Below are 26,570 nucleotides of genomic sequence, written 5' to 3'. Positions count from 1 at the left end.
AGAGAGAGGAGAGAGAGAGGGCGAGAGACAGAGAGAGACAGAGAGAGAGGGAGATTAAGACGACCAGTCATTTTAGTAGTGCAGAGTACACATTGATCCTCTCCTTCCAGGCTGTTGTGTTTTAGACTAATGCTCCATCCTCTGATAGAGGGAGACTGGAAGAGAACAGAGACGAATATAAAAAGAGTGGCCAAGGAAGATATGAGTACTTGCCTAGGCCTCAGCTCAATGGACTAACAGTCTTGTGGCTCACAACCCAGACTCAAATCAAATCTGTACATAGTTAACAACAATAATATAAGTCTATGTCAGTGCAACGTTGTGGATATATCATGTATCAACCTCATATTGAACTCTTGACCATGAAGCCAGTTCCACTTTTTTTTCCATTACTTCCCTCTAATCAGAGACTGATTTAGACATGGGATACCAGGCTCCAGACCATAGTTTAAGAGTTGAATATCCCTGATGCATCACAAAAAAAGTGCCAATTGTCACACATTAACAATACATAATGCAATACCTCCTAACTAGCTGCAATGAATGGGATGACTGCATGAAATACAGTTGTTATGCCATACTAATAAAGCTACATTCGATTTATTTTGTTGCATGCATAACTAAAAGGTAATTTTAAGGAAGATGGGTCTTCTTTGAACTCCATATCCCATCTATTTTCATTGGTTGTGACGAAACACAACGCATACGCATTGGAGGGGGTTGGTCGGATCTGTGTTTACTTCCGGATTTCGTTCGCAGCAGCATCTGAAGACCGCTGTAGCTCGCGGTTTGAGCTGCACAGTAATTTTCCTGCAATTTAGCATTCATGACAGAGTGTAGCTAGCTAGCTAGACAAGCGGCGTCCCGAGACAAGATTCGGTTCATTCAGTCGGCGAATGACATTGGGTACGCTAGCGGACGGCGACATAAAAACCGAAGTTACGAGATACCTCGCTGACCGGAAAGTGGACCGAGACTGTTGCCCGCTCTCCTCCACTAGTCTCCGAGCTCAAAGTCACTCAATGCTGCGCTCCTCTCGCTCGCCCTCGGCGCAGCACCTCGTCTCGGACTAACGAGATAGTTGTTCATGTTCTTGTTGTTATCTAAGCTCAGGTTCAAAACAAGGACACCAGCGATACGTTTTTGACATTTGACGACCACATTAGGGACCGAGAGACACCGATCCACGGAGAGAGACGGGTCGCGACCAGGTGGTGAAGCGAGGGTTGGCCGGATAAAGTAGGGGTCGCCTCCAACCCTTGCTGGTGGATTTATTCCTAGATACAAGCATCACCATGGATTGGTTAATGGGGTGAGTACAGCTACCGCTTTCCAGCTGTCACGTTGACAGCACACAGCTAACGTTACCAGTTAATAATCCATTTTTTGTGGCCGGTGATATTTGACAACAAATCAGAGGGTTACTGTATCAGAACATGTACTATGAACAAGACTACCAGTGAAAATGAGTTCACTTTCCTCTAGATGGCTAGTTAGCTTGCCAATTAGAGATCATTATGCAATCTTCTCATGTTTAGGAAACAACGGTAACGTTGACCTGCGGGCGCAGCATCCCGTGGCCTGTGTAGCACAGCCAGCGGCCCAGATTAGGTCCTGAACATGTATTGTTACACACTAGTTTATTTTTAGGCAGATTTATTTAGCTAGCAACCTAGCCGTGTTCTGTGTAACGTTATTTCCCTCGCAAGGTGCGTTGTTTGATTAACGTTTTGAACAGGTTTCAAGTAGCTAGCTAGTTTATTAGCTATTTATCCAGCTAGCTACGCTGCGTTTGCTTGGTATTTACTGTAAATTGGACAGCTAACAAGCTAGCTGGCTGACAGCACACAGGCCCGGTGACTTCTGCGGATGATGATACTTTTTCGAGTCTAAAATACATGTTATATCTACAATGTAGCAGATTTTCATTTCAGAGGTTATCGTCACAGTGTAGTTTGTGCAGATCAATTGTGTTGAAATGCAAGTGTGTGGTTTTGGTGGTGACATCATGCGAGTTGACACCTTTCGAGCCGCGTTTGCGATGCTGACCTGTCACTTTATTTTTGTTTGACACTTCCGTTTTAGGAGTCCTAAATCTGAAAATCCAACTCCAGTTTTTCCATCATGACATGTGAGACATTGCAAGACAAGTGCCTTAGTTTTGTTTATTAACCACAGATTTGTTTCTATTGCACACTATTGACAATGCAAACTCCGGCGAATCAGGCATGGGTAGAGTCTTAATTCATATTTGCGTGCAACGAGAGGAGAGTAATGAAAATGTAATCGACAACTTTGCATTGGCATGATAAGCCCAGGACATACAAATAATTAGCAGGTAGACAGATTTGCCTGTTTGTGAACTCACTCAAGGAGTATACGGCGGTATATGGCTTGTGTGGAGATCGCCTCTTAATCACTTTGCAGTGTGTTTTCTAATGTTTACCCCGCTGTATTTTGTTATGGTATTATTTCAGTCATTTGTTGCTTGATACTGTATAGAAGATTCCTCTGTAGATGACATATCTAAGCACACTTGAAAGATTAGGCCTATCTGTCTGTTATGTGTGTGTCCGTGTGTGTGCTTATGGAGAGATCAATGCTCCTTCTTCATAAAGACACACATCTCCTGTCTGTCTCTGTCTGTCTTTGTCTGTCTCTGTCTGTGTGCTCCTGGGCCACCACTGATATCATCTCCCAGCAAGGATCTGGAACACAACACAGTGACAGAACATAACACAGTGACAGAACATAACACTTCCTTTGTCTGCCCGGCAGCAGTGTCACGGCAGGATTTAAGTCCCCATTAAAAGGTGTGCCGCCGTCAGTGTGAGGGAGGGTAGAGGAAGGGGTGGAGGCCTGCTGTTTGGCTGGTTCTCCTCAACATGACATTCTGGCTGAAGAGGTAACAACAATGTAATCATGGCCTCATTGGAACCGCTGCCAAAATATGAACCAGGCACCAGCTACAACAAATAGTTTTTATCTGGCATTCGTTGTCTGACTTCTGGTTGATGTGGTGGTGTTGACAGGTCTCATGTTCTCATTTTTCATCTGTGAAAAATAAATATATTACATTTCTCCATATCCTCTGCCTCTCTCTCTTTGCCTCTCCCTCTCTGCCTTCAGACTGTTTTTTCCCCCTTCAGTTTGTGCTTTCAGACCTGAACTGGTTGATATGATATGTAATTCATGTTTAAGTACAGTATTGTTTAGCCTTGCAGACAGGGAGGATCAGACAGAGAGCAATTTTAGTCTACTACACAGCACAAACTTAACCATATGTACCTTTTATCAGCTACTGTTCAGGTCAATGAAGTTATGACTCTGTCATCTCTCCACTTCATGAAGGCCTTGACAAAAAGCACAATGCCCAGCTGGACAAAGGAAGATGTGGCCCATATTCTGTTGCTCTCGTGTGTGTAAATATATATATATATATATATATATATATATATATATATATATATATATATATATATATATATATATATATATATATATATATATAGTGTTGCAAAAAACTATTTAGTCAGCCACCAGTTGTGCAAGTTCTCCCACTTAAATAGATGAGAGAGGCCTGTCATTTTCATCATAGGTACACTTTAACTATGACAGACAAAATGAGAAAAGAAAATCCAGAAAATCACATTGTAGGATATTTTATGAATTTATTTGCAAATTATGGTGGAAAATAAGTATCAGTACCAGTACCACATCGACCAGTATTGCGTCGATGTGCAGGGGTACGAGGTAATAACTTGTCTATATACAAGGTGTACCAGTACTGCATCGATGTGCAGGGGTACGAGGTAATAACTTGTCTATATACAAGGAGTACCAGTACTGCGTCGATGTGCAGGGGTACGAGGTAATAACTTGTCTATATACAAGGTGTACCAGTACTGCGTCGATGTGCAGGGGTACGAGGTAATAACTTGTCTATATACAAGGTGTACCAGTACTGCATCGATGTGCAGGGGTACGAGGTAATAACTTGTCTATATACAAGGAGTACCAGTACTGCGTCGATGTGCAGGGGTACGAGGTAATAACTTGTCTATATACAATGAGTACCAGTACTGCGTCGATGTGCAGGGGTACGAGGTAATAACTTGTCTATATACAAGGAGTACCAGTACTGCGTCGATGTGCAGGGGTACGAGGTAATAACTTGTCTAAATACAAGGGGTACCAGTACTGAGTCTATGTGCAGGGGTACGAGGTAATAACTTGTCTATATACAAGGAGTACCAGTACTGCGTCGATGTGCAGGGGTACGAGGTAATAACTTGTCTATATACAAGGTGTACCAGTACTGCGTCGATGTGCAGGGGTACGAGGTAATAACTTGTCTATATACAAGGTGTACCAGTACTGCATCGATGTGCAGGGGTACGAGGTAATAACTTGTCTATATACAAGGAGTACCAGTACTGCGTCGATGTGCAGGGGTACGAGGTAATAACTTGTCTATATACAATGAGTACCAGTACTGCGTCGATGTGCAGGGGTACGAGGTAATAACTTGTCTATATACAAGGAGTACCAGTACTGCGTCGATGTGCAGGGGTACGAGGTAATAACTTGTCTAAATACAAGGGGTACCAGTACTGAGTCTATGTGCAGGGGTACGAGGTAATAACTTGTCTATATACAAGGAGTACCAGTACTGCGTCGATGTGCAGGGGTACGAGGTAATAACTTGTCTATATACAAGGAGTACCAGTACTGCGTCGATGTGCAGGGGTACGAGGTAATAACTTGTCTATATACAAGGAGTACCAGTACTGCGTCGATGTGCAGGGGTACGAGGTAATAACTTGTCTATATACAAGGAGTACCAGTACTGCGTCGATGTGCAGGGGTACGAGGTAATAACTTGTCTATATACAAGGAGTACCAGTACTGCGTCGATGTGCAGGGGTACGAGGTAATAACTTGTCTATATACAAGGAGTACCAGTACTGCGTCGATGTGCAGGGGTACGAGGTAATAACTTGTCTATATACAAGGAGTACCAGTACTGCGTCGATGTGCAGGGGTACGAGGTAATAACTTGTCTATATACAAGGGGTACCAGTACTGCGTCGATGTGCAGGGGTACGAGGTAATTGAGGTAGATATGTACATATAACTAGGAATAAAGTGACAGATAATATACAGTAGCAGCAGCGTGTGTGATGAGTCATAAAATAGAGTCCGGATAGCTATTTGGTTAACTAACGATTTAACTAACTATTTAGCAGACTTATGTCTTGGGGGTTGAAGCGGATCAGGGTCCTTTTGGTTCCAGACTTGGTGCATCAGTACTGCTTGCCATGTGGTTGCAGAGAGAACAATCTATGACTTGGGTGACTGGAGTCTTTGACATTTTTTGGGCCTTCCTCTGACATTGTCTGGTATAAAGGTCTTGGATGGCAGGGAGCTCCGCCCCAGTTATTTACTGGGCCATACGTACTACCCTCTGTGGCGCTTTGCAGTCGGAAGCCAAGCAGTTGCCATACCAAGTGGTGATGCAGCCAGTCAAGATGCTCACTGGTGCAGCTTTAGAACTTATTGAGGATCTGAGGGCCAATGACAAATATTTTCAGCCTCCTGAGGGGGAAGAGGTGTTGTTGTGCCCTCCACGACTGTACTGTGACCCACTCCACTTCAGCCCCATCGGTGTGAATGGGGGCGTGCTCGGCCCTTCGTTTCCTGTAGTCCGTGATCAGCTCCTTTGTCTTTCTGACGTTGAGGGAGGGGTTGTTGTCCTGACATGCCAGGTCTATGACCACCTCCCTATAGGCTGTCTCTTCATCGTTGGTGATTAGGCCTACCATCATCATGTCATTGGCAAACATAACGATGGTATTGGAGTCGTGGGTGAACAGGGAGTACAGGAGGGAACTAAGCACGCCCCACTGAGGGGCCCCCGTGTTGAGGATCAGCTTGGCGGATATGTTGTTGCCTACCCTTACCACCTTGGGGTGCCCCGTCAGGAATTCCAGGATCCAGTTGCAGAGGGAGGTGTTCAGTCCCAGGGTTCTTAGCTTAGTGATGAGCTTGTGGGCACTATGATGTTGAATGCTGAACAGCATTCTCACGTAGGTGTTCCTTTTGTCCAAGTGAGAAAGGGCAGTGTGGAGTGCAATAGAGATTGCATCTTCTGTGGATCTGTTGGGGTGGTAAGTGAATTGGAGTGAGTGTCTGGGATTATGGCGAGTTGGAGTGGGTGTCAGGGTGTCTGGGATTATGGTGTTGATATGAGCCATTTCAAAGCATAGCAGCAGATGTGAGTGCTACAGGGCGAGATTCATTTAGACAGGTTACCTTTGCATTCTTAGGCACAGGGACTATGGTGGTCTGCTTGAAACATGTAGGCGTGACAGACTGTGTCAGGTTGAAAATGTCAGTGAAGACACTTGCCAGCTGGTCAGCGCATGCGCATGAGTACGTGAGTACGTGTCCTGGTAATCCATCTGGCCCTGCGTCCTTATGAATGTTGACCTGTTTAAAGGTCTTACTCGCAACGGAGAGCGTGATCACACAGTCGTCCCGAACAGCTGGTGCTCTACGCATGGTTCAGTGTTGTTTGCCTTGATGCAAGTATAGAAGGCATTTAGCTCATCTGTTAACTTGCGTTACTGGGCAGCACTTGGCTGGATTTCCCTGTGTAATCCGTTGTAGTTTGCAAACCCTCCCACATCCGACGAGCGTCAGTGCCGGTGTAGTACAATTCGATCTTAGTCCTGTATTGATGCTTTACCTGTGTAATGGTTCGTTGACGGGCGCAGTGGGATTTCTTATAAGCGTCCGGGTTAGTGTCCCGCTCCTTGAAAGCGGCAGCTCTAGCCGTTTGCTCAGTATGAATGTTGCCTGTAATCCATGGCTTCTGGTTGGGATATGTACTTACGGTCACTGTATGGATGATGTCATCGATGCACTTATTAATGAAGTAGGTTTACTGATGTGGTAAACTCCTCAATACCATCGGATGACTCCCGAAACAACATATTCCCGTCGGTGCTAACAAAACAGCCCTGTAGCTTAGAGATGCTCTCGTTGTTATGATGGAGGGATGAAAAACTTAACGATGGAGGGGAAAAGAGGGTGATATGAGAACCCCTAATGGGGGAGAGATGAAGTGATAAAGAGAAGGTTGACAGGATCATGACAAAATGGATAGATGTAAGACGATATGGGAGTTGTTGATAGGTGAAAGCTAGAGTGAGTAAAGCTGAGCTTGTCCACTGAGGTCATTGATTGGTGCAGTAATAAATGCCAGAGCTAATAGGTCATTTTGGTGTGTCTTGGTCGGAATGATGATGTCAAAGACGACGTGTGTGTGTGTGCAGTGGTGCAGTAAAGTACTTAAGTAATAATAATAATAATTATATATGCCATTTAGCAGACGCTTTTATCCAAAGCGACTTACAGTCATGTGTGCATACATTGTGGGTGGCATTGTGGTACAAGCGCCATGCTCTACCAAATGAGCTATAAGTAAAAATACTTAAGTAGGTTTTTGGGGTATCTGTACTTTACTATTTATATTTTTGTCAACTTACTTACTTTCACTTCACTACATTAATAAAGAAAATTATGTACTTTTTACGCCGTACATATTCCCTGACACCCAAAGGTACTCGTTATATCTTGAATGCCTTGCAGGACAGGAAAATGGTTTAATTGACACACTTATCAAGAGAACATCCCTGGTCATCCCTACTGCCTAGGATATGGCTGACCCACTAAACACATGCTTTGTTTGTAAATTATGTCTAAGTGTTGGAGTGTGCCCCTGGCTATCCGTGAATTTACAAAACAAGAAAATGGTACTGTCTGGTTTTCTTAGTATAAAGAATTAGAAATTATTTATATTTTTGATACTTAAGTATATTTAAAACCAAATAATTTTAGACTTTTACTCAAGTAGTATTTTACTGGTTGACTTTTACTTGAGTCATTTTCTATGAAGGTATCTTTACTTTTATTCAAGTATGACAATTGGGGTACTTTTTCCACCACTGTGTGTCCATCTAGGCATTGTGCAACGGCTTGTTGTCGGACCTTCACAAGGTTGGTAGATGATTGGAGTGTCATTGTGTTTGCGTATTCTTGTAACTGGTCCCATGACTGAATGTACCCCTTTGAAATGGACAGGTGTTTAATCCCTCATGCATTACCAATCCAGCAGGAGGGAGGGAGCGAGAGAGAAAAATGACTACTAAGTGGTGTTAACTTTAGGGTGCATGACCTGAACAATGGCTTTCAAGTCACATTGTATTGGTCGCGTACACATTTTGCAGATGATATCAGTGCAGCTAAATGCTTATGTTTCTAGCTCCAACAGTGATACCGAACTAAACAATACACACATCCCCAAAATATTGATGAATAAATCAAGAAATATAAGAACGAACAATGTCAGAGTCCGAAATATCAATATATATGTATATGATGGCTTGTATAGACAGTGTGGACAGTATATGAATAGGAAAGGTGTGTACAGTAGTAGTTATATAGGATGAGACTTGACTAGAATACATTATATACATATGAAGTGGGTAAAACAGTATGTAAACATTATTAAAGTGGCCAGTGTTAAATGACTGTGTACATAGGGCAGCAGTCCCTAAGGGGCAGGGGAGAGTACCAGGTGGTAGCCGGCTAGGAACAGTTACTAAGTTCAGGGCATTGTACTGGGTGGATGCCGGCTAGGAACAGTTACTAAGTTCAGGGCATTGTACTGGGTGGATGCCGGCTTGGAACAGTTACTAAGTTCAGGGCATTGTACTGGGTGGATGCTGGCTAGGAACAGTTACTAAGTTCAGGGCATTGTACTGGGTGGATGCCGGCTAGGAACAGTTACTAAGTTCAGGGCATTGTACTGGGTGGATGCCGGCTAGGAACAGTTACTAAGTTCAGGGCATTGTACTGGGTGGATGCCGGCTAGGAACAGTTACTAAGTTCAGGGCATTGTACTGGGTGGATGCCGGCTAGGAACAGTTACTAAGTTCAGGGCATTGTACTGGCTGGATGCCCGGCTTGGAACAGTTACTAAGTTCAGGGCATTGTACTGGGTGGATGCCGGCTAGGAACAGTTACTAAGTTCAGGGCATTGTACTGGGTGGATGCCCGGCTTGGAACAGTTACTAAGTTCAGGGCATTGTACTGGGTGGATGCCCGGCTTGGAACAGTTACTAAGTTCAGGGCATTGTACTGGGTGGATGCCGGCTAGGAACAGTTACTAAGTTCAGGGCATTGTACTGGGTGGATGCCGGCTAAGAACAGTTACTAAGTTCAGGGCATTGTACTGGGTGGATGCTGGCTAGTGTCGACTATTTAAGTCTGATTGCCTGGAGATATATAAGCTGTTTTTCAGTCTCTCTTTCCCAGCTTTGATGCACCTGTATGGTCTCTGCCTGCTAGATGGTAGCGGGGTAAAAAGGCCGTGGCTCGGGTGGTTGAGGTTCTTGATGATCTTCTTAGCCTTCCTTTGACTTCCGGGTGCTGGATATGTCCTGAAGGGCAGGTAGTGGGCCCCCAGTGATACGTTGGGCTGGCCGCACCACCCTCTGGAGAGCCCTGAGATTGTGGACTGTGCAGTTGTTTTATCAGGCGGTGAAACAGCCCGGCAGGATGCACTTAGTGGTGCGTCTGTCTTTATTTGAGTAGGTAAGTGGATGGAAATGATTCAAACACAGACTAGATCTTTTCCAATACCGACATCAGCCTGTGGCAGACACACATGGAGACAGTTCTTGTCTCCATAGGCTCTGTAGAACATGGGAACAATGCTCCTGATAACATCAAATATTTCACAAACTCAGACAGATGAATAGGCATCATATGTTGAAGGTTTGATTTGGAATCTGACTGGGCTAGCACATGCTTACCCTTCGTGGTTAGATTGGAGTCATGTGAGACCGGATAACCAGCGGGCGACCATGTGCTTCTGGAGGCGAGCTGTACACCTAATAATAACGACGATGATGATGCTGCTGCTGCTGATGAGTCACATGACCTCTGGCCAATGGGCAGCTGAAATGACTGGAGGGGAGATTCATAGAGCTATATATAAACTCACATTACACACAGGGCCGGGTCTGGTTATTTATTAAAGCATCGGCACTCACACCGTAGTTACACAGCCAAATGTTGTGTGTGCGTTTGTGTTTCATTGTCTGTGTATACAGTATGTGTGTGTTTTATAAATACATTACATGACCAGTATGTGGACACCTACTTGGTAAACATCTCATTCCAAAATCATGGGCATTAATATGGAGTTGGTCCCCCTTTGCTGCTATAACAGCCTCCACTCTTCTGGGAAGCTTTCCACTAGATGTTGGAACATTGCTGCTATAACAGCCTCCACTCTTCTGGGAGGCTTTCCACTAGATGTTGGAACACTGCTGCTATAACAGCCTCCACTCTTCTGGGAGGCTTTCCACTAGATGTTGGAACACTGCTGCTATAACTGCCTCCACTCTTCTGGGAGGCTTTCCACTAGATGTTGGAACACTGCTGCTATAACAACCTCCACTCTTCTGGGAGGCTTTCCACTAGATGTTGGAACACTGCTGCTATAACAGCCTCCACTCTTCTGGGAGGCTTTCCACTAGATGTTGGAACACTGCTGCTATAACAGCCTCCACTCTTCTGGGAGGCTTTCCACTAGATGTTGGAACACTGCTGCTATAACAGCCTCCACTCTTCTGGGAGGCTTTCCACTAGATGTTGGAACACTGCTGCTATAACAGCCTCCACTCTTCTGGGAGGCTTTCCACTAGATGTTGGAACACTGCTGCTATAACTGCCTCCACTCTTCTGGGAGGCTTTCCACTAGATGTTGGAACACTGCTGCTATAACAGCCTCCACTCTTCTGGGAGGCTTTCCACTAGATGTTGGAACACTGCTGCTATAACAGCCTCCACTCTTCTGGGAGGCTTTCCACTAGATGTGGGAACACTGCTGCTATAACAGCCTCCACTCTTCTGGGAGGCTTTCCACTAGATGTTGGAACACTGCTGCTATAACAGCCTCCACTCTTCTGGGAGGCTTTCCACTAGATGTTGGAACACTGCTGGAGACTTGCTTCCATTCAGCCACAAGAGCATTAGTGAGGTCGGTCATTGATGTTGGCCGATTAGGCTTGGCTCGCAGTTGGCGTTCCAATTCATCGCAAAGGTGTTCGATGGATTATAGGTCAGGGCTCTGTGCAGGCCAGTCAAGTTCTTCCACACCGATCTCAACAAACCATTTCTGTATGGACCTCACTTTGTGCACAAGGACATTGCCATGCTGAAACAGAAAGGGCCTTCCACAAACCTTTGCCACAAATTTGGAAACACAGAATCGTCTAGAATGTAATTTTATGCTGTAGCGTTAAGATTTCCCTTCACCGGTACGAAGGGACCAGAACCATGAAAAACAGCCCCAGACCATTATTCGTGGCTGAGCCATTGTTGCTCCTAGACGTTTCTACTTCACAATAACAGCACTTACAGTTGACTGGGGCAGCTATTGCAGGGCAGAAATCTGATGCACTGACTTGTTGGAAAGGTGGCATCCTATGACGGTGCCACATTGAAAGTCAATGAGCTCTTCAGTAAGGCCATTCTACTTCCAATGTTTGTCTATGGGGATTGCATGGCTTTGTGCTTGATTTTATACATCTGTCAACAGTGGGTGTGGCTGAAATAGTCCAATCCACTAATTTGAAGGGCTGTCCACATACTTTTGTATATGTATTGTTTGAGTAGACCTACTGTATACCTGTTGGTGTGTTTCTGTTTTATGTATGTACTACCTCTTTTAACATTTGACTCATGGTGTGTATTCATAGAAAGTTATCTAAAAGTCCTGGTACACTTCATAGCTGACTTCAATGCTCATTCGCAGCCATGTCCTCATCTCAACCCTTGTGCTTTATCTGTACCATCTCACACACCACACATGCACGCACGCTAGCGCGCGCACACACACCGCAGCGGTGTGAGTGAGTTCTCTGCTAGAGCTGAAGATATACACAGCAAATTGGCCAGTATTACCTAGTGTTGATTTTGCAGTGTAGCATTTATAGTGTTGATTCTGGTGTTAAATGAACACTGTAAGTGTTAAATTAAGTCAGCGATGTAAAAGAAGTACAGTGTAGTGCTGTGCGATATATCAAATCAATTTGAATTTGTTTTTACACGATATTCCAAATGTTTGTATCGCAAAAATCAAGGTTTTGTTGTTTTTTGTTTTATGAGCGTTTGTCTGCTTGTTCTCATGTTGTGTCTTTGGTTTCGTCTCCTTTGCTCCTCTGTGCTGTGAGCACCTTTCCATTTATACCGGAGATCTGTATATAATGATTAGATGCACGTCTCCGCCCTAACAATGAGAGTTGTTGTCCTAAAGACAGGAAGGCAGGCGACAAGCTCACAGTAGGTCCAAAATAAACTCAACATTTACTTATTTTTTTACTGATATTAGGGGGAGTGAAACCTCTTGCTTCGCCTCTTCCTCTATGGTTTAAACGTTCACCAAGCCCTTCCCCTGCCTCTCACGCCAACAGTTGAGAGATCACATCTTCCTCTCTGACAAGCGCTTTCAACTCATTATTTGCATTTGAGGTTTGGTCCAACAGAATGGGTCATATGGACACTGAAACACATTGAGACGTTATTTTACTGTAATAGAGGACAAGTTAACGTTTCTAACTATACCCTTTTATGTCTCAACTACTCAAGTTGCGCGCAGAGCAGACACTACTTAAACGAGAGTATCAATGAACATTGATTCTGGAAAATGAATGCTCAGTTGGTCATGTGTAGCATTGGTGTACAAGAATGTTATACTAGCCGTCTTGTCTGTGTTTAATAAATGTTCAATAAGCATAAAATAAAACAATTATATCAGGAATTGGCAACTAATTTTCATTCTGAGAAATAAGGTAGGCCACTTGATTTCAACATCTGAACTAAGTGGACAGGCTAACAGGCTGACTACACTGCTCGTGTCGCAAAATACATTTAGAAATCTATATTATTCAATTATTGCACCCAGACTGCTCGCGCTCGCTAACGAGCGTCTGCGTTGCCAAGGGCTAAAATAGAAGTCAGTTCTATTTGTGACGCAGATCGCGCTGCAAGTCCTGCCTCTCCCATCTCCTGATTGGTTTATAGAAGCAGGTACCCACTGCCATCTCGTCGTTGGTTATACAAGGTCTGTAATGCACCGAATTTATGAAAGTTGCAATCGAAATATAAAGTCAAGAGAAAAAAGATGAAAGAGATGATTATAAACTATTCGGTTCACCGTTTTATGTGTGAATTAATGGTCGGAGTAGAGGATGTTGTGCATTTCAGGTAAAATAATGTTTATATCCCAGGACAAATTAGCTAGTAACAGCAAGCTAGCTAAATAGGACGAATTAGCTAGCAAGTGCAAGCAAGCTAGCTAGCTAAATTGCCATAAATGTTTAATGCTTTTCGACCTGTCCCCAAGTTAATGTAATTGGTTCAGAATTTGTTTTGATATTTTAACCTGCGTGTCGTGATCGCATTTGGTGTGGGGGGACAAAATACATGTATGCACCATGGCATACGATGGAAATACATGAATGCACCACGGCATACGATGGAAATACATGTATGCACCATGGCATACGATGGAAATACATGTATGCACCACGGCATACGATGGAAATACATGTATGCACCACGGCATACGATGGAAATACATGTATGCACCATGGCATACGATGGAAATACATGTATGCACCATGGCATACGATGGAAATACATGTATGCACCATGGCATACGATGGAAATACATGTATGCACCATGGCATACGATGGAAATACATGTATGCACCATGGCATACGATGGAAATACATGTATGCACCATGGCATACGATGGAAATACATGTATGCACCACGGCATACGATGGAAATACATGTATGCACTACGGCATACGATGGAAATACATGTATGCACCACGGCATACGATGGAAATACATGTATGCACCACGGCATACGATGGAAATACATGTATGCACCACGGCATACGATGGAATACATGTATGCACCACGGCATACGATGGAAATGCATGTATGCACCATGGCATACGATGGAAATACATGTATGCACCATGGCATACGATGGAAATACATGTATGCACGCACACAGCCGGTTTGGGTTCCGTGTAACATGCTGTTCAAACAGTTGGATACAGACAAAAGGATGCTTTTATAACAATTCAACTGTTCAACCTCGTTAGCTAGCAAATAGATCCAAGTTGGCTAAACTTGAAATACAAAGATAAGCTGGCTAATCTCTAGCACATGGGCTTGAGAGATTGTTGATGAGACCTGTGTTCATTTTATATAGTCTAATGCCTGCTACACGAAGTTAGTCATTATTGGTGAATGTGCGTTATGCATGGTTCTAGTTAAATTTGTAACAGAAAAGGGCATTTTCATAGCTCGACTTGAAAGCCAGATCAGTGATTATTGCAAAAAAATCAATAATTACGCTTTTTTGTTAAACTAATTGAATGATTAGTGGGTGTTATGGTTGTGGAAGGCTTATATTTAAACTAGGTATAACTTTACAAACCCTGAATTCATTAGATTATTGCTGACTGGTTAAAATACAGTGTATTTGACCTTTTAATTGTACAACAATGCTTATTTAGAGAAATCATACAAAATATAGAGATATACAGTACCAGTCAAAAGTTTGGACACCTACTCATTCAAGGGTTTTTCTTTGTTTTTACTATTTTCTACATTGTAGAATAATAGTGAAGACATCACAACTATGAAATAACACATATGGAGTCATGTACTATCCATAAGTGTTGGACAATTCCAAATATATTTTTGATTCTTCAAGGTAGTAACCCTTTGCCTTCATGACAGCTTTGCACACTCTTGGCATTCTCTCAACCAGCTTCACCTGGAATGCTTTTCTAACCATCTTGAAGGAGTTCCCACAAATACTGTGTACTTGTTTTCCTTCACTCTGCGGTCCAAGTCATCTCAAATCATCTCATTTGGGTTGAGGTCAGGTGATTGTGGAGGCCAGGTCATCTGATGCAGCACTCCATCACTCTCCTTCTTTGTAAAATAGCCCTTACACAGCTTGGAGGTGTGTTGTGTCATTGTCCTGTTGAAAAAAAATATGTTAGTCTCACTAAGCGCAAACCAGATGGGATGGTGTATCGCAGCAGAATGCTGTGGTGGCCATGCTGGTCAAGTGTTCCTTGAATTCTAAATAAATCACAGACAGTGTCACCAGCAGTGGGACCAAAAATCTCATTTGGACTCATCAGACCAAAGGATAGATTTCCACTGGTCTAATGTACATTGCTTGTGTTTCTTGGCTCAAGTAAGTCTCTTCTTATTATTGGTGTCCTTTAGTAGTGGTTTCTTTGCAGCAATTCGACCATGAAGGCCTGATTCACGCAGTCTCCTCTGAACAGTTGATGTTGAGATGTGAACTCTTTGAAGCATTTATTTGGGCAGCAATTTCTGAGGCTGGTAACTCTAATGAACTTATACTCTGGTAACTCTGGATCTTTCTTTCCTGTGGCGGTCCTCATGAGAACCAGTTTCATCATAGCGCTTGATGGTTTTTGCGACTGCACTTGAAGAAACTTTCAAAGTTCTTGAAATTTTCCGGATTGACCTTCATGTCTTAAAGTAATGATGAACTGTTGTTTTTCTTAGCCCTATTTGGCAGCTCACCTAAGCAATCTTCTGTATTAAACCCTTACCTTGTCACAACAACTGATTGGCTCAAACGCATTAAGAAGGAAAAAATTCAATTTTTAACAACGCACACCTGTTAATTGAAATGCATTCCTGGTGACTACCTAATGAAGCTGGTTGAGAGTATACCACGAGTGTGCAAAGGGTTACTACTGTGAAGAATATCAAATCTAAAATATATTTTGATTTCTTCAATTTATTACTTACTACATGATTTCATATGTGTTGTTTCATAGTTTTGATGTCTTACTATTATTTTACAATGTAGAAAATAGTCAAAATAAAGAGAAATTCTGGAATGAGTAGGTGTGCCCAAACTTTTGACTGGTACTGTATATCGTGAGTCACCTATAAATTTTATATGATTTTTTGGCCATATTGCCCAGCCCTATCCCAGTGTTGGTGTTAATAACCATCATTAAACCAAACCACGCCCATCATTATCATATTTCCCAGCATGCTCTATTGCTTGTTGATTTTTATAATTGTTTTTTTCATGATTTGTTTTTGCATATACATTGATTGATTGATTAATCTTGTGCTACTCAAATATCAATAACATACATTTTCTAAACAAATCCAATCTTTCACTTGGACTGATTGCACCCAATACTTAAACGGTTGTTTCAGTTTAAATGGTTTAGGTATTCTCCTGTCTTAGTCTTCCTAACCCGGCAGTCATTTTGAATGCAGGTTGTGGGTGAATACAAATTCCAAATGTTTGATATCCTCACTCTGGCTGGATTCCAATAAGAATCACACATCACTTTGCAAGCCAACATAATGTGACTTGCAGGCCTGATGTGTCCTGTAAACCATGAGATTCAGGCCACTATATCAGGGTAAAACTAGGACCTCAAAATGAGGCCTTATGAAATACATGTGCTATTGTATTAAATCATTTTGTTTAAATGCTAACATATTTGCTTAGGATCTCAGTTGTTGAAGGCCACAGGACTGAAAATGGATGAATTCAACAACCATGTCTCTGTGGATGAATTCAACTACCATGTCTCTGTCACTAACAAATACAGTCATGGGTGATACCTTTCCAATTCACTCGAAAGGCACGGCACTCTCGGAAATATGCAAATGAGGCTTTACACTAAGCAATGTGTTAATTTAACACTGAGAAGTGTGGACCCGTATAGACAATGGACCACTATTATTCAACACTCAGTGTTGATTTAACACTGGAGAATTCGCTGTGTAGTTTTAGAGCTGAATTATATACAGTTGAAGTCAGAAGTTTATATACACTTAGGTTGGAGTCATTAAAACTCATTTTTCAACCACTCCACACATTTCTTGTTAACAAATTATAGTTTTGGCAAGTTCGGTTAGTACATCTACTTTGTGCATGACACAAGTAATTTTCCCAACAATTATTCACCTAATACCTTTTTTGCACTATTGGTTAGAGTCTGTAAGTAAGCATTTCACTGTGAAGATGCTGGAGGAAACCGGTACAAAGGTTTCTATATTCACAGTAAAATCAGTCATATATCGACAACCTGAAAGGCCGCTCTGCAAGTAAGATGTGTCACTTCTCAAAACCGCCATAAAATTGCCAGACTACGGTTTGCACTGCACATGGGGACAGAGATCATACATTTTGGAGAAATGTCCTCTGGTCTGATGAAACAAAAATAATACTGTTTGGACAAAATGACCATCGTTATGTTTGGAGGAAAAAAGGGGGAGGCATGCAAGCCGAAAGAACACCATCCCAACCGTGAAGCACGGGGGTGGCAGCATCATGTTTTCAGGGTGCTTTGCTGCAGGAGGGACTGATGCACCTCACAAAATAGATGGCATCATGAGAGAGGAAAATTGCGTGGATATATTGAAGCAACATCTCAGACATCAGTCAGGAAGTTCAAGCTTGGTCGCAAATGGGTCTTCCAAATGGACAATGACCCCAAGCATACTTCCAAAGTTGTGACAAAATGGCTTTAGGACAACAAAATCAAGGTATTGGAGTGACCCTGACCTCAATCCTACAGAAAATATGTGGGCAGAACTGATAAAGCGTGTGTGAGCTATTAGGCCTACAAACCTGACCCAGTTACACCAGCTCTGTCAGGAGGAATGGGCCAAAATTCACCCATCTTATTGTGGAAGGCTACCCGGAAACGTTTGACCCAAGTTAAACAATTTAAAGGCAATGTTACCAAATACTAATTGAGTGTATGTAATCTTCGGATCCACTGGGAATGTGATGAAAGAAATAAAAGCTGAATTAAATCAATCTTCTATTATTCTGACATTTTTATATTCTTAAAATGAAGTGGTGATCCTAACTGACCTAAGACAGGGAATTAAATGTATATGGCAATAGTGTATGTAAACTTCCGACTTCAACTGTATGTCCTGATCCGGAGACATTCTCCAGGCTGGATGGAAGAGGGACTAACAGAACATTTCTTTGCCCCTGAGTCAACTCTGTCTCCTCCACAATGTTCTTTCACTCTCTTTCACTTTGTTAGGCTTGTTCTAATATGCTTTCTGACTCCTACACACCAGGTCCGTCTCCATGAGGGGGTGTGTGGCGTCTTAAGTCAGTTACGAGGATATTAGAATTGATCCGAGATCCGAGAACACACAGCTTACTGTAAGACCTGTCTGCTCGCTCTCTTTTATGCTTGCTCTTTCTTGCCCTCTCCCTCTTTCTTGCTCTTTCTCGCTCTCTTTTTTGCTCTTTCTCGCTCTCTTTCTTGCTCTCTTTCTTGCTCTCTCTCTTGCTCTCTTTCTTGCTCTCTTTCTTGTTCGCTCTTTCTTGCTCGCTCGCTCTATTTCTCGCTCGCTCTCTTTCTTGCTCTCTTTTTTTATTTATTTCTTGCTCTTTCTTGCTCTCTGGCGCTCTCTCTCTCACTCTCTTTCTTGCTCTCTCTCTCCTCTCTTTCTTTGATAGAACACTGATGTGTGGAGATGTTTGCTGGCTAGGCTGTTGTAGATGCTAGGCTGCTCAGCACTGAGCAGAGAACAGCGGCCAACCCAAGTAGGCCAACCCTGGGGTAAATGGAGCAAGCATGTTCATACAGCAGCCAGTGGGGCAACAACCAGAGCCAAGCTAGCATCACTGGGGTTAGCCTGGGGCAACTAGAGCCTAGCTAGCATCACTGGGGTTAGCCAGGGGCAACTAGAGCCTAGCTAGCATCGGTGGGGTTTAGCCAGGGGCAACTAGAGCCTAGCTAGCATCGGTGGGGTTTAGCCAGGGGCAACTAGAGCCTAGCTAGCATCACTGGGTGTTAGCCATGGGCAACTATATGCTAGCTAGTGGAGCTGGGGTTAGCCAGGGGCAACTATATGCTAGCTAGCGGAGCTGTGGTTAGCAGAAGAAAGGAGCGAGGGGAGGAGAGAGCGGAGGGGAGGGGAAAGTTCTCATTTGGGAAAACTGGGAATAGGCACGAATTCCCTTCTTTGCCAGCTTTCCTCCCCGTAACGTTCAGCCACTTCATTTAGTAGCATTTCAGTCTAGTGGCTTTGACTTGGTTTTGCTGCAGTCAACGACTGAGGCATCACTTAAGGGCATCTGACAGCATCAAAGGCATGCGAAGATCAGCACAGTCTGCGTGGCACAGCACACCACAGGCTGTGGGGCAACCGTTCCTTCAGGTGTCATGGAAGGTGTCGTCACAGTTAAGCTAGCTACAGCTAGCTCTTCTCCACTAGCATTTTGCACAGAAGTGAGTTGAAACAGGAGAACGAATAGAGGGTTGAACCCTGTGACCCCAGGCCTAGATACTGTGTCTAAGTAAGGCTATTAGAAGGAAATGGAAAACGATATAAAGTTCTTTTGAGCCCTTTTCTGAGGTAAATGGCCTAGGGTACACACACACACACACACACACACACACACACACACACACACACACACACACACACACACACACACACACACACACACACACACACACACACACACACACACACACACACACACACACACACACACACACACACACACACACACACACACACACACACACACCTGGTTAGACAGCACTGCACTCTCTCTGGGGTCTCTTGAGATCATTTTTCTCTCTCCTTCCCTCCATCTCTCTCTCTCAGGCAGGGTGAGGCGCAGAAATGAAAGTCATACCAGAATGACTGCACTTTGGCTTTTACCGAATATGCATGCATAAGTCTGTCTGTCTCAAAAGGGGAACCACTCCACCAATCCTAAACACTTCTGGCGGCCCACCCTAATCCTTGGACAACCCATAATATAAAAAAAAAATATTCCAGATTTTTTATTTATTGTGTGTGTTGTTTCTATGTTTTCCCTTTCTGTTTAGAATAGTTTTAGGAGTGACCGTGCTTTGACGATGTTGACTGTCTCATAACGCTTAGGGGGGACCGCCTAAACTCCAATGATGGATGGTGATGGGTTCACAACAGGTTCTATAATCAAACCTTATTAATGGGTGGTGAAGGGTCACATTGAAAGGCTGGTTATGGCACACATCAACTCCATCGTCCCAGACACCCTGGACCCACTCCATACTGCCCTAACAGATCCATAGAAGACGCAATCTCTATTGCACTCCACACTGCCCTCACTCACCTAGTGTGTTTTTGTGATTATTTTTTGTAACCTTTATTTAGTCTGTCTCTCTGTGTGTGACTGTGTCTGTCTCTGTGTGTGGGTGTGACTGTGTCTGTCTCTCTGTGTGTGGGTGTGACTGTGTCTGTCTCTCTGTGTGTGGGTGTGACTGTGTCTGTCTCTGTGTGTGGGTGTGACTGTGTCTGTCTCTGTGTGGGTGTGACTGTCTGTCTCTGTGTGTGGGTGTGACTGTGTCTGTCTCTCTGTGTGTGGGTGTGACTGTGTCTGTCTCTCTGTGTGTGACTGTGTCTGTCTCTCTGTGTGTGGATGTGACTGTGTCTGTCTCTCTGTGTGTGGGTGTGACTGTGTCTGTCTCTCTGTGTGTGGGTGTGACTGTGTCTGTCTCTCTGTTTGTGACTGTCTGTCTCTGTGTGTGGGTGTGACTGTGTCTGTCTCTCTGTGTGTGGGTGTGACTGTGTCTGTCTCTCTGTGTGTGGGTGTGACTGTGTCTGTCTCTGTGTGTGGGTGTGACTGTGTCTGTCTCTCTGTGTGTGGGTGTGACTGTGTCTGTCTCTCTGTGTGTGGGTGTGACTGTGTCTGTCTCTCTGTGTGTGGGTGTGACTGTGTCTGTCTCTGTGTGTGGGTGTGACTGTGTCTGTCTCTGTGTGTGGGTGTGACTGTGTCTGTCTCTGTGTGTGTGGGAGTGACTGTGTCTGTCTCTGTGTGTGGGTGTGACTGTGGGTGTGACAGTGTCTCTGTGTGACTGTGTCTGTCTCTGTGTGTGTGTGTCTGTGTGTGACCGCTATTCTTGTCCTGTCAGGTTTGCTGTAGGGCTTCTGTGCAGTGGTGTCTGTGTGTGGCCGGGTGACCTATATATTGTCCTGCCACACTTCCTGTAGAGAGGAGGGGATTGACAGGGAGGGGGAGAGTAGATAGTCATGGTGTTAGTGCTAAAGTCAGGGTTTGTCCTTGGTGGTTGAGGCCAGCGGATTTAGGCTGGTTTAAACTGTAATAACCCAGGGTTTGTCCTTGAGGCCTGTGGGTTAAGTCTGGTTTAAACTGTAATTTTAAAATTTAATTTAATTTAACCAGGCAAGTCAGTTTAGAACATATTCTTATTTTCAATGACGGCCTGAGAACAGTGGGTTAACTGCCTGTTCAGGGGCAGAACAACAGATTTGTGCCTTGTCAGCTCGGGGGTTTGAACTCGCAACCTTCCGGTTACTAGTCCAACGCTCTAACCACTAGGCTACGCTGCCGGGTTTGTCCTTGGTGGTTGAGGCCTGTGGATTAAGTCTGGTTTAAACTGTAATAACCCAGGGTTTGTCCTTGGTGGTTGAGGCCTGTGGGTTAAGTCTGGTTTAAACTGTAATAACCCAGGGTTTGTCCTTGGTGGTTGAGGCCTGTGGGTTAAGTCTGGTTTAAACTGTAATAACCCAGGGTTTGTCCTTTGTGGTTGAGGCCTGTGGATTAAGTCTGGTTTAAACTGTAATAACCCAGGGTTTGTCCTTTGTGGTTGAGGCCTGTGGATTAAGTCTGGTTTAAACTGTAAATAACCCAGGGTTTGTCCTTGGTGGTTGAGGCCTGTGGGTTAAGTCTGGTTTAAACTGTAAACGGATGAAAGAACAGTGTGTTACATCAGACAGGAAGACTCTTCTAAAGCACTGTTTTCTCTGGTGTGTGTGTGCGTGTGTGCGCTCGCGTCCGGCCAGCCAGTGGCTCTCCCTCTCTTAATGGGATTACAGGGCCTCTGTCCAGTGCATGCTGAGAGAGAGGAGAAGAGCGGACAGAACATGACAAAAGAGTGGTGGAGACTGGAAAGGAGGGGAGGAAAAAGGAGGCGAGACAGACAATTGAAAGTCAGTGATGGAGATGGGCGAGCGGTAGATAGAGGTCATGAAAGAGCAGGAAGGAAGGAGAGTGACATTTAGAGCAGTGGTCACCAACTGTTTCTGAGTCAAAATGCAAGCCGAGATCTACTGCTCAGATTTATTTTTAAACATGACTTAAAAAATGTAAGCCTTTGCAACATTAACCAATTAAAAAACAGTACTGTAGCAATGAGGTTTGTGCAGTAGGCCCAATACATTATCACTGCATATTGGCTATGCTTGAATTTCTGATTTTCGCCAGCTGATGGCGAATCTCAAGTCGCAGTGCATTATTTCTGCCTCATGCACCAATGGATGTTGTTACTCCTATGACCAAAGAAAGCGAAATATTCCTCAGTAATTAAAGAATACGCAAATCAAATGTTATTGGTCACATACACGTGATTAGCAGATGTTATTGCGGGTGTAGTGAAATGCTTGTATTTCTATCTCCGACGGTGCAGGTATAGCTAACAAGTAATATCTAACAGTTTCACAACATATACCCAAAATACATGTAAATGTAAGTAAGGAATGAATTAAAACTATATATACATTTGGACGAGAGATGGCAGGGCGGAACAGACTAAGATATAGTATAGTAAATAAAACAGTGTATAGACATGAGAGGAGTAATGCAAGATATGTAAACATATGTAAACATTCGCTGAAGTTGGAGACTTTTATCTCCCTCACCAACTTCAAACATCAGCTATCTGAGCAGCTAACCGATCGCTGCAGCTGTACATAGTCTATCGGTAAATAGCCCACCCCAATCTACCTACCTCATCCCCATACTGTTTATATTTGTTTACTTTTCTGCTCTTTTGCACACCAATATCTCTACCTGTACACGACCATCTAATCATTTATCACTCCAGTGTTAATCTGCAATATTGTAATTATTTGCCTACCTCCTCATGCCTTTTGCACACATTGTATATAGACTCCCCTTTTTTTTCTCTGTGTTATTGACTTGTTAATTGTTTACTCCATGTGTAACTCTGTGTTGTCTGTTCACACTGCTATGCTTTATCTTGGCCAGGTCGCAGTTGCAAATGAGAACTTGTTCTCAACTAGCCTACTTGGTGAAATAAAATAAAAAAAATAAAAAAATTAAGTGACTAGTGTTCCATTACTTAAAGTTGCCAGTGATTCCTAGTCTACGCCTATAGGCAGCAGCCTCTAATGTGCCATTGATTGCTGTTTAACAGTCGGTCCCAGCTTTGATGCACCTGTACTGACCTCACCTTCTGGATGATAGCGGGGTGAACAGGCAGTGGCTCGGGTGGTTGATGTCCTTGATGATCTTTTTGTCCTTCCTGTGACATCGGGTGCTGTAATTGTCCAGGCGGTCCAAGCAGCTAATAATAACAATGTAGGCTTATGGAAACACTTTGCTGTACTCATTCATTACAGGTGCTGTGCTGGTTGTAGCGTGAGTGGAAGTAGGGAGAACGCTAATTTCATGGCTTATGAAACAAAGTGTTGACAGTGCTGAATAACAACTTAAACATGAACTTACTTGTACAGGTGGAGTTCTACCTTCAGACACATTAAATGATTGAAAATGAAAACACTTTCCCTTCCCAGCGCTAGAGATACTGAATCAAGTGCACCCAGCGCAAACAGCACAAAACAGCACAAAACAATACAAACAAAAGGAACGCTAGGCGTTTTCATCTGGGTTTTTACAGAAATGTAGGGTGATGGACTAGGGATGCCTTGGTGACCACTGGTTTAGAGGATAGGAGTGAAGGAGGAGCCCCCCAGTCCACATCCTGTATACAGTAGCTGCAGTGGACAGGAAACTGACTGTGATGTCATCATGGGTCTGTGACCGGCCCATCCTGGCCGCCTGGTTTGAACTTGACCGAGAAGTGGGTGTGTGTGGGTGGGTAGGTGGGTGTGTGTGTAGGTGTTAGAGATCGACCGATTAATTGGAATGGCCTATTTCATTAGGGCCGATTTCAAGTTTTCATAACAATCAGTAATCAGAATTTTTGGACACTGATTATGGCCGATTACATTGCACGCCACGAGGAAGGAGACTGCGTGGCAGGCTGACGACCTGTTACACGAGTGCAGCAAGGAGCCAAGGTAAGTTGCTAGCTAGAATTAAACTTGTCTTATAAAAAAACAATCAATCTTAACATAATCACTAGTTAACTACACATGGTTGATGATATTACTAGTTTATCTAGCTTGTCCTGCGTTGCATATAATTGATGCAGTTTGGGCCGCCTGGCTCGTGGCGAACAGTGTGAAGACCATTTCTTCCTAACAAAGACCGTAATTAATTTGCCAGAATTGTACATAATTATGACATAACATTGAAGGTTGTGCAATGCAATATTTAGATTTAGGGATGCCACCCTTTAGATAAAATACGGAACGGTTACGTATTTCACTGAAAGAATAAACGTTTTGTTTTCGAAATGACAGTTTCCAGATTCTACCATATTATTGTCCTAAGGCTCGTATTTCTGTGTGTTATTATATTATAATTCAATTCTATGATTTGATATTTGATAGAGCAGTCTGACTGAGCATTGGTAGGCAGCAGCAGGCTCGAAAGCATTCATTCAAGCAGCAATTCCCTGTGCTTCAAGCATTGTGCTGTTTATGACTTCAAGCCTATCAACTCCCGAGATTAGGCTGGCAACACTAAAGTACCTATTAGAACATCCAATAGTCACAGGTATATCAAATACAAATGGTATAGAGAGCGAGAGTCCTATAATAACTACAATTTAAAACTTCTTACCTGGGAATATTGAAGACTCGTGTTAAAAGGAACCACCAGCTTTCATATGTTCTCATGTTCTGAGCAAGGAACTTAAACGTTAGCTTTTTTACATGGTACATATTGCACTTTTACTTTCTTCTCCAACACTTTGTTTTTGCATTATTTAAACCAAATTGAACATGTTTCATTATCTATTTGAGACTAAATTGATTTTATTGATGTATTATATTAAGTTAAAATAAGTGTTCATTCAGTATTGTTGTAATTGTCATTATTACAAATATATATATATATATATCGGCCGATTTAATCGGTAACGGCTTTGAAAAATCATAAATCGGTCGACCTCTAGTAGGTGTGTGTGCATGCTGTTCGTGCTTGTCGGCGTGTGTCTTCTTGCCACCTCTATGAGACAGTCAAGTCAGTACGTTTTATCTCCCTCCCCATTAGTTCCTGCCAAGGCAGCAGCTACTCTTCCTGGGATCCAGCATCATTAAGGCAGTTATACCATTTTTAAAAAACATTACATGACATTCTCAACAGGTCTCAACACATTAAGTGTGTGGCCTCGGGCCCATACTCTACTACCACATATCTACAACACAAAATCCATGTGTACGTGTGTGTTTAGTGCATATGTTATTTTGTGTTTGTATGCATGTGTCTGTGCCTATGTTTGTGTTGCTTCACAGTCCGCTGTTCCGTAAGGTGTATTTTTCTGTTTTTTAAATCTAGTTTTACTGCATGAGTTACTTGATGTGGAATAGAGTTCCATGTAGTCATGGCTCTATGTAGTACTGTGCGCCTTCTATAGTCTGTTCTTGACATGTGGACTGTGTAGAGACCTCTGGTGGCATGTCTTGTGGGCTATGCTTGGGTGTCCGAGTAGTTCAAACAGACAGCTCGGTGCATTCAACATGTCAAAATCTCTCGCAAATACAGGTAGTGAGGAAGCCGCGCTGCCCCGTTTGAGCCAATTGCAATTCCCTCTTTGTGGCACCTGATCACACGACTGAACAGTAGTCCAGGTGTGACAAAACCAGGGCCTGTAGGACCTGCCTTGTTGATAGTGTTGTTAAGAAGGCAGAGCAGCGCTTTATTATGGACAGACTTCTCACCATCTTAGCTACTGTTGTATCATTGTTTGTCCCAAATACAATGCTTTTAGTTTTAGAAATATTTAGGAATAACTTATTCCTTGCCACCCATTCTGAAACTAACTGTAACTCAGTGCTGCAGTAATTTCAGTCGCTGTAGTAAATGACATGTATAGTGTTGAGTCATCCGCATACATAGGCACACTGGCTTTACTCAAAGCTCGTTAGTAAAGATTGAAAAAAGTAAGGTTGCCCTGGGGATTTCCTGATTCTACGTGGATAATGTTGGATAGGCTTCCATTAAAGAACACCCTCTGGTGTTCTGTTAGACAGTTAACGTTTTATACACAATATAGCAGGGTTTTTCCAGCAGCGTACTAGGATCGATAATGTTAAAAGCTGCACTGAAGTCTAACAAAACAGCCCCCACAATATTTGTGTTATCAATTTCTCTCAGCCAATCATCAGTCATGTGTGTAAGTGCTGTGCTTGTTGAATGTCCTTCACTATAAGTGTGCTGGAAGTCTGCTGTCAATTTGTTTACAGTAA

General features: G+C 43.2%; 1 protein-coding gene across 1 annotated transcript in view; it reads left to right on the top strand.

The window, feature by feature from the left end:
* The first annotated feature begins 750 nt into the window (after positions 1–750).
* LOC124037572 (MOB kinase activator 2-like) overlaps positions 751–26,570 on the top strand; it is a 116,303-nt gene continuing 90,483 nt past the window's right edge. The window contains exon 1 of the mRNA XM_046352403.1: positions 751–1,312. Coding sequence (XP_046208359.1) covers positions 1,296–1,312 — 17 coding nt within the window. The 5' untranslated portion in view covers positions 751–1,295. The remainder of the gene's footprint in view (positions 1,313–26,570) is intronic.

Source organism: Oncorhynchus gorbuscha, linkage group LG06 (assembly GCF_021184085.1).
Source record: "Oncorhynchus gorbuscha isolate QuinsamMale2020 ecotype Even-year linkage group LG06, OgorEven_v1.0, whole genome shotgun sequence".
Lineage (NCBI taxonomy): Eukaryota > Metazoa > Chordata > Actinopteri > Salmoniformes > Salmonidae > Oncorhynchus > Oncorhynchus gorbuscha.
This window is presented reverse-complemented; position numbering and strand designations above follow the sequence as displayed.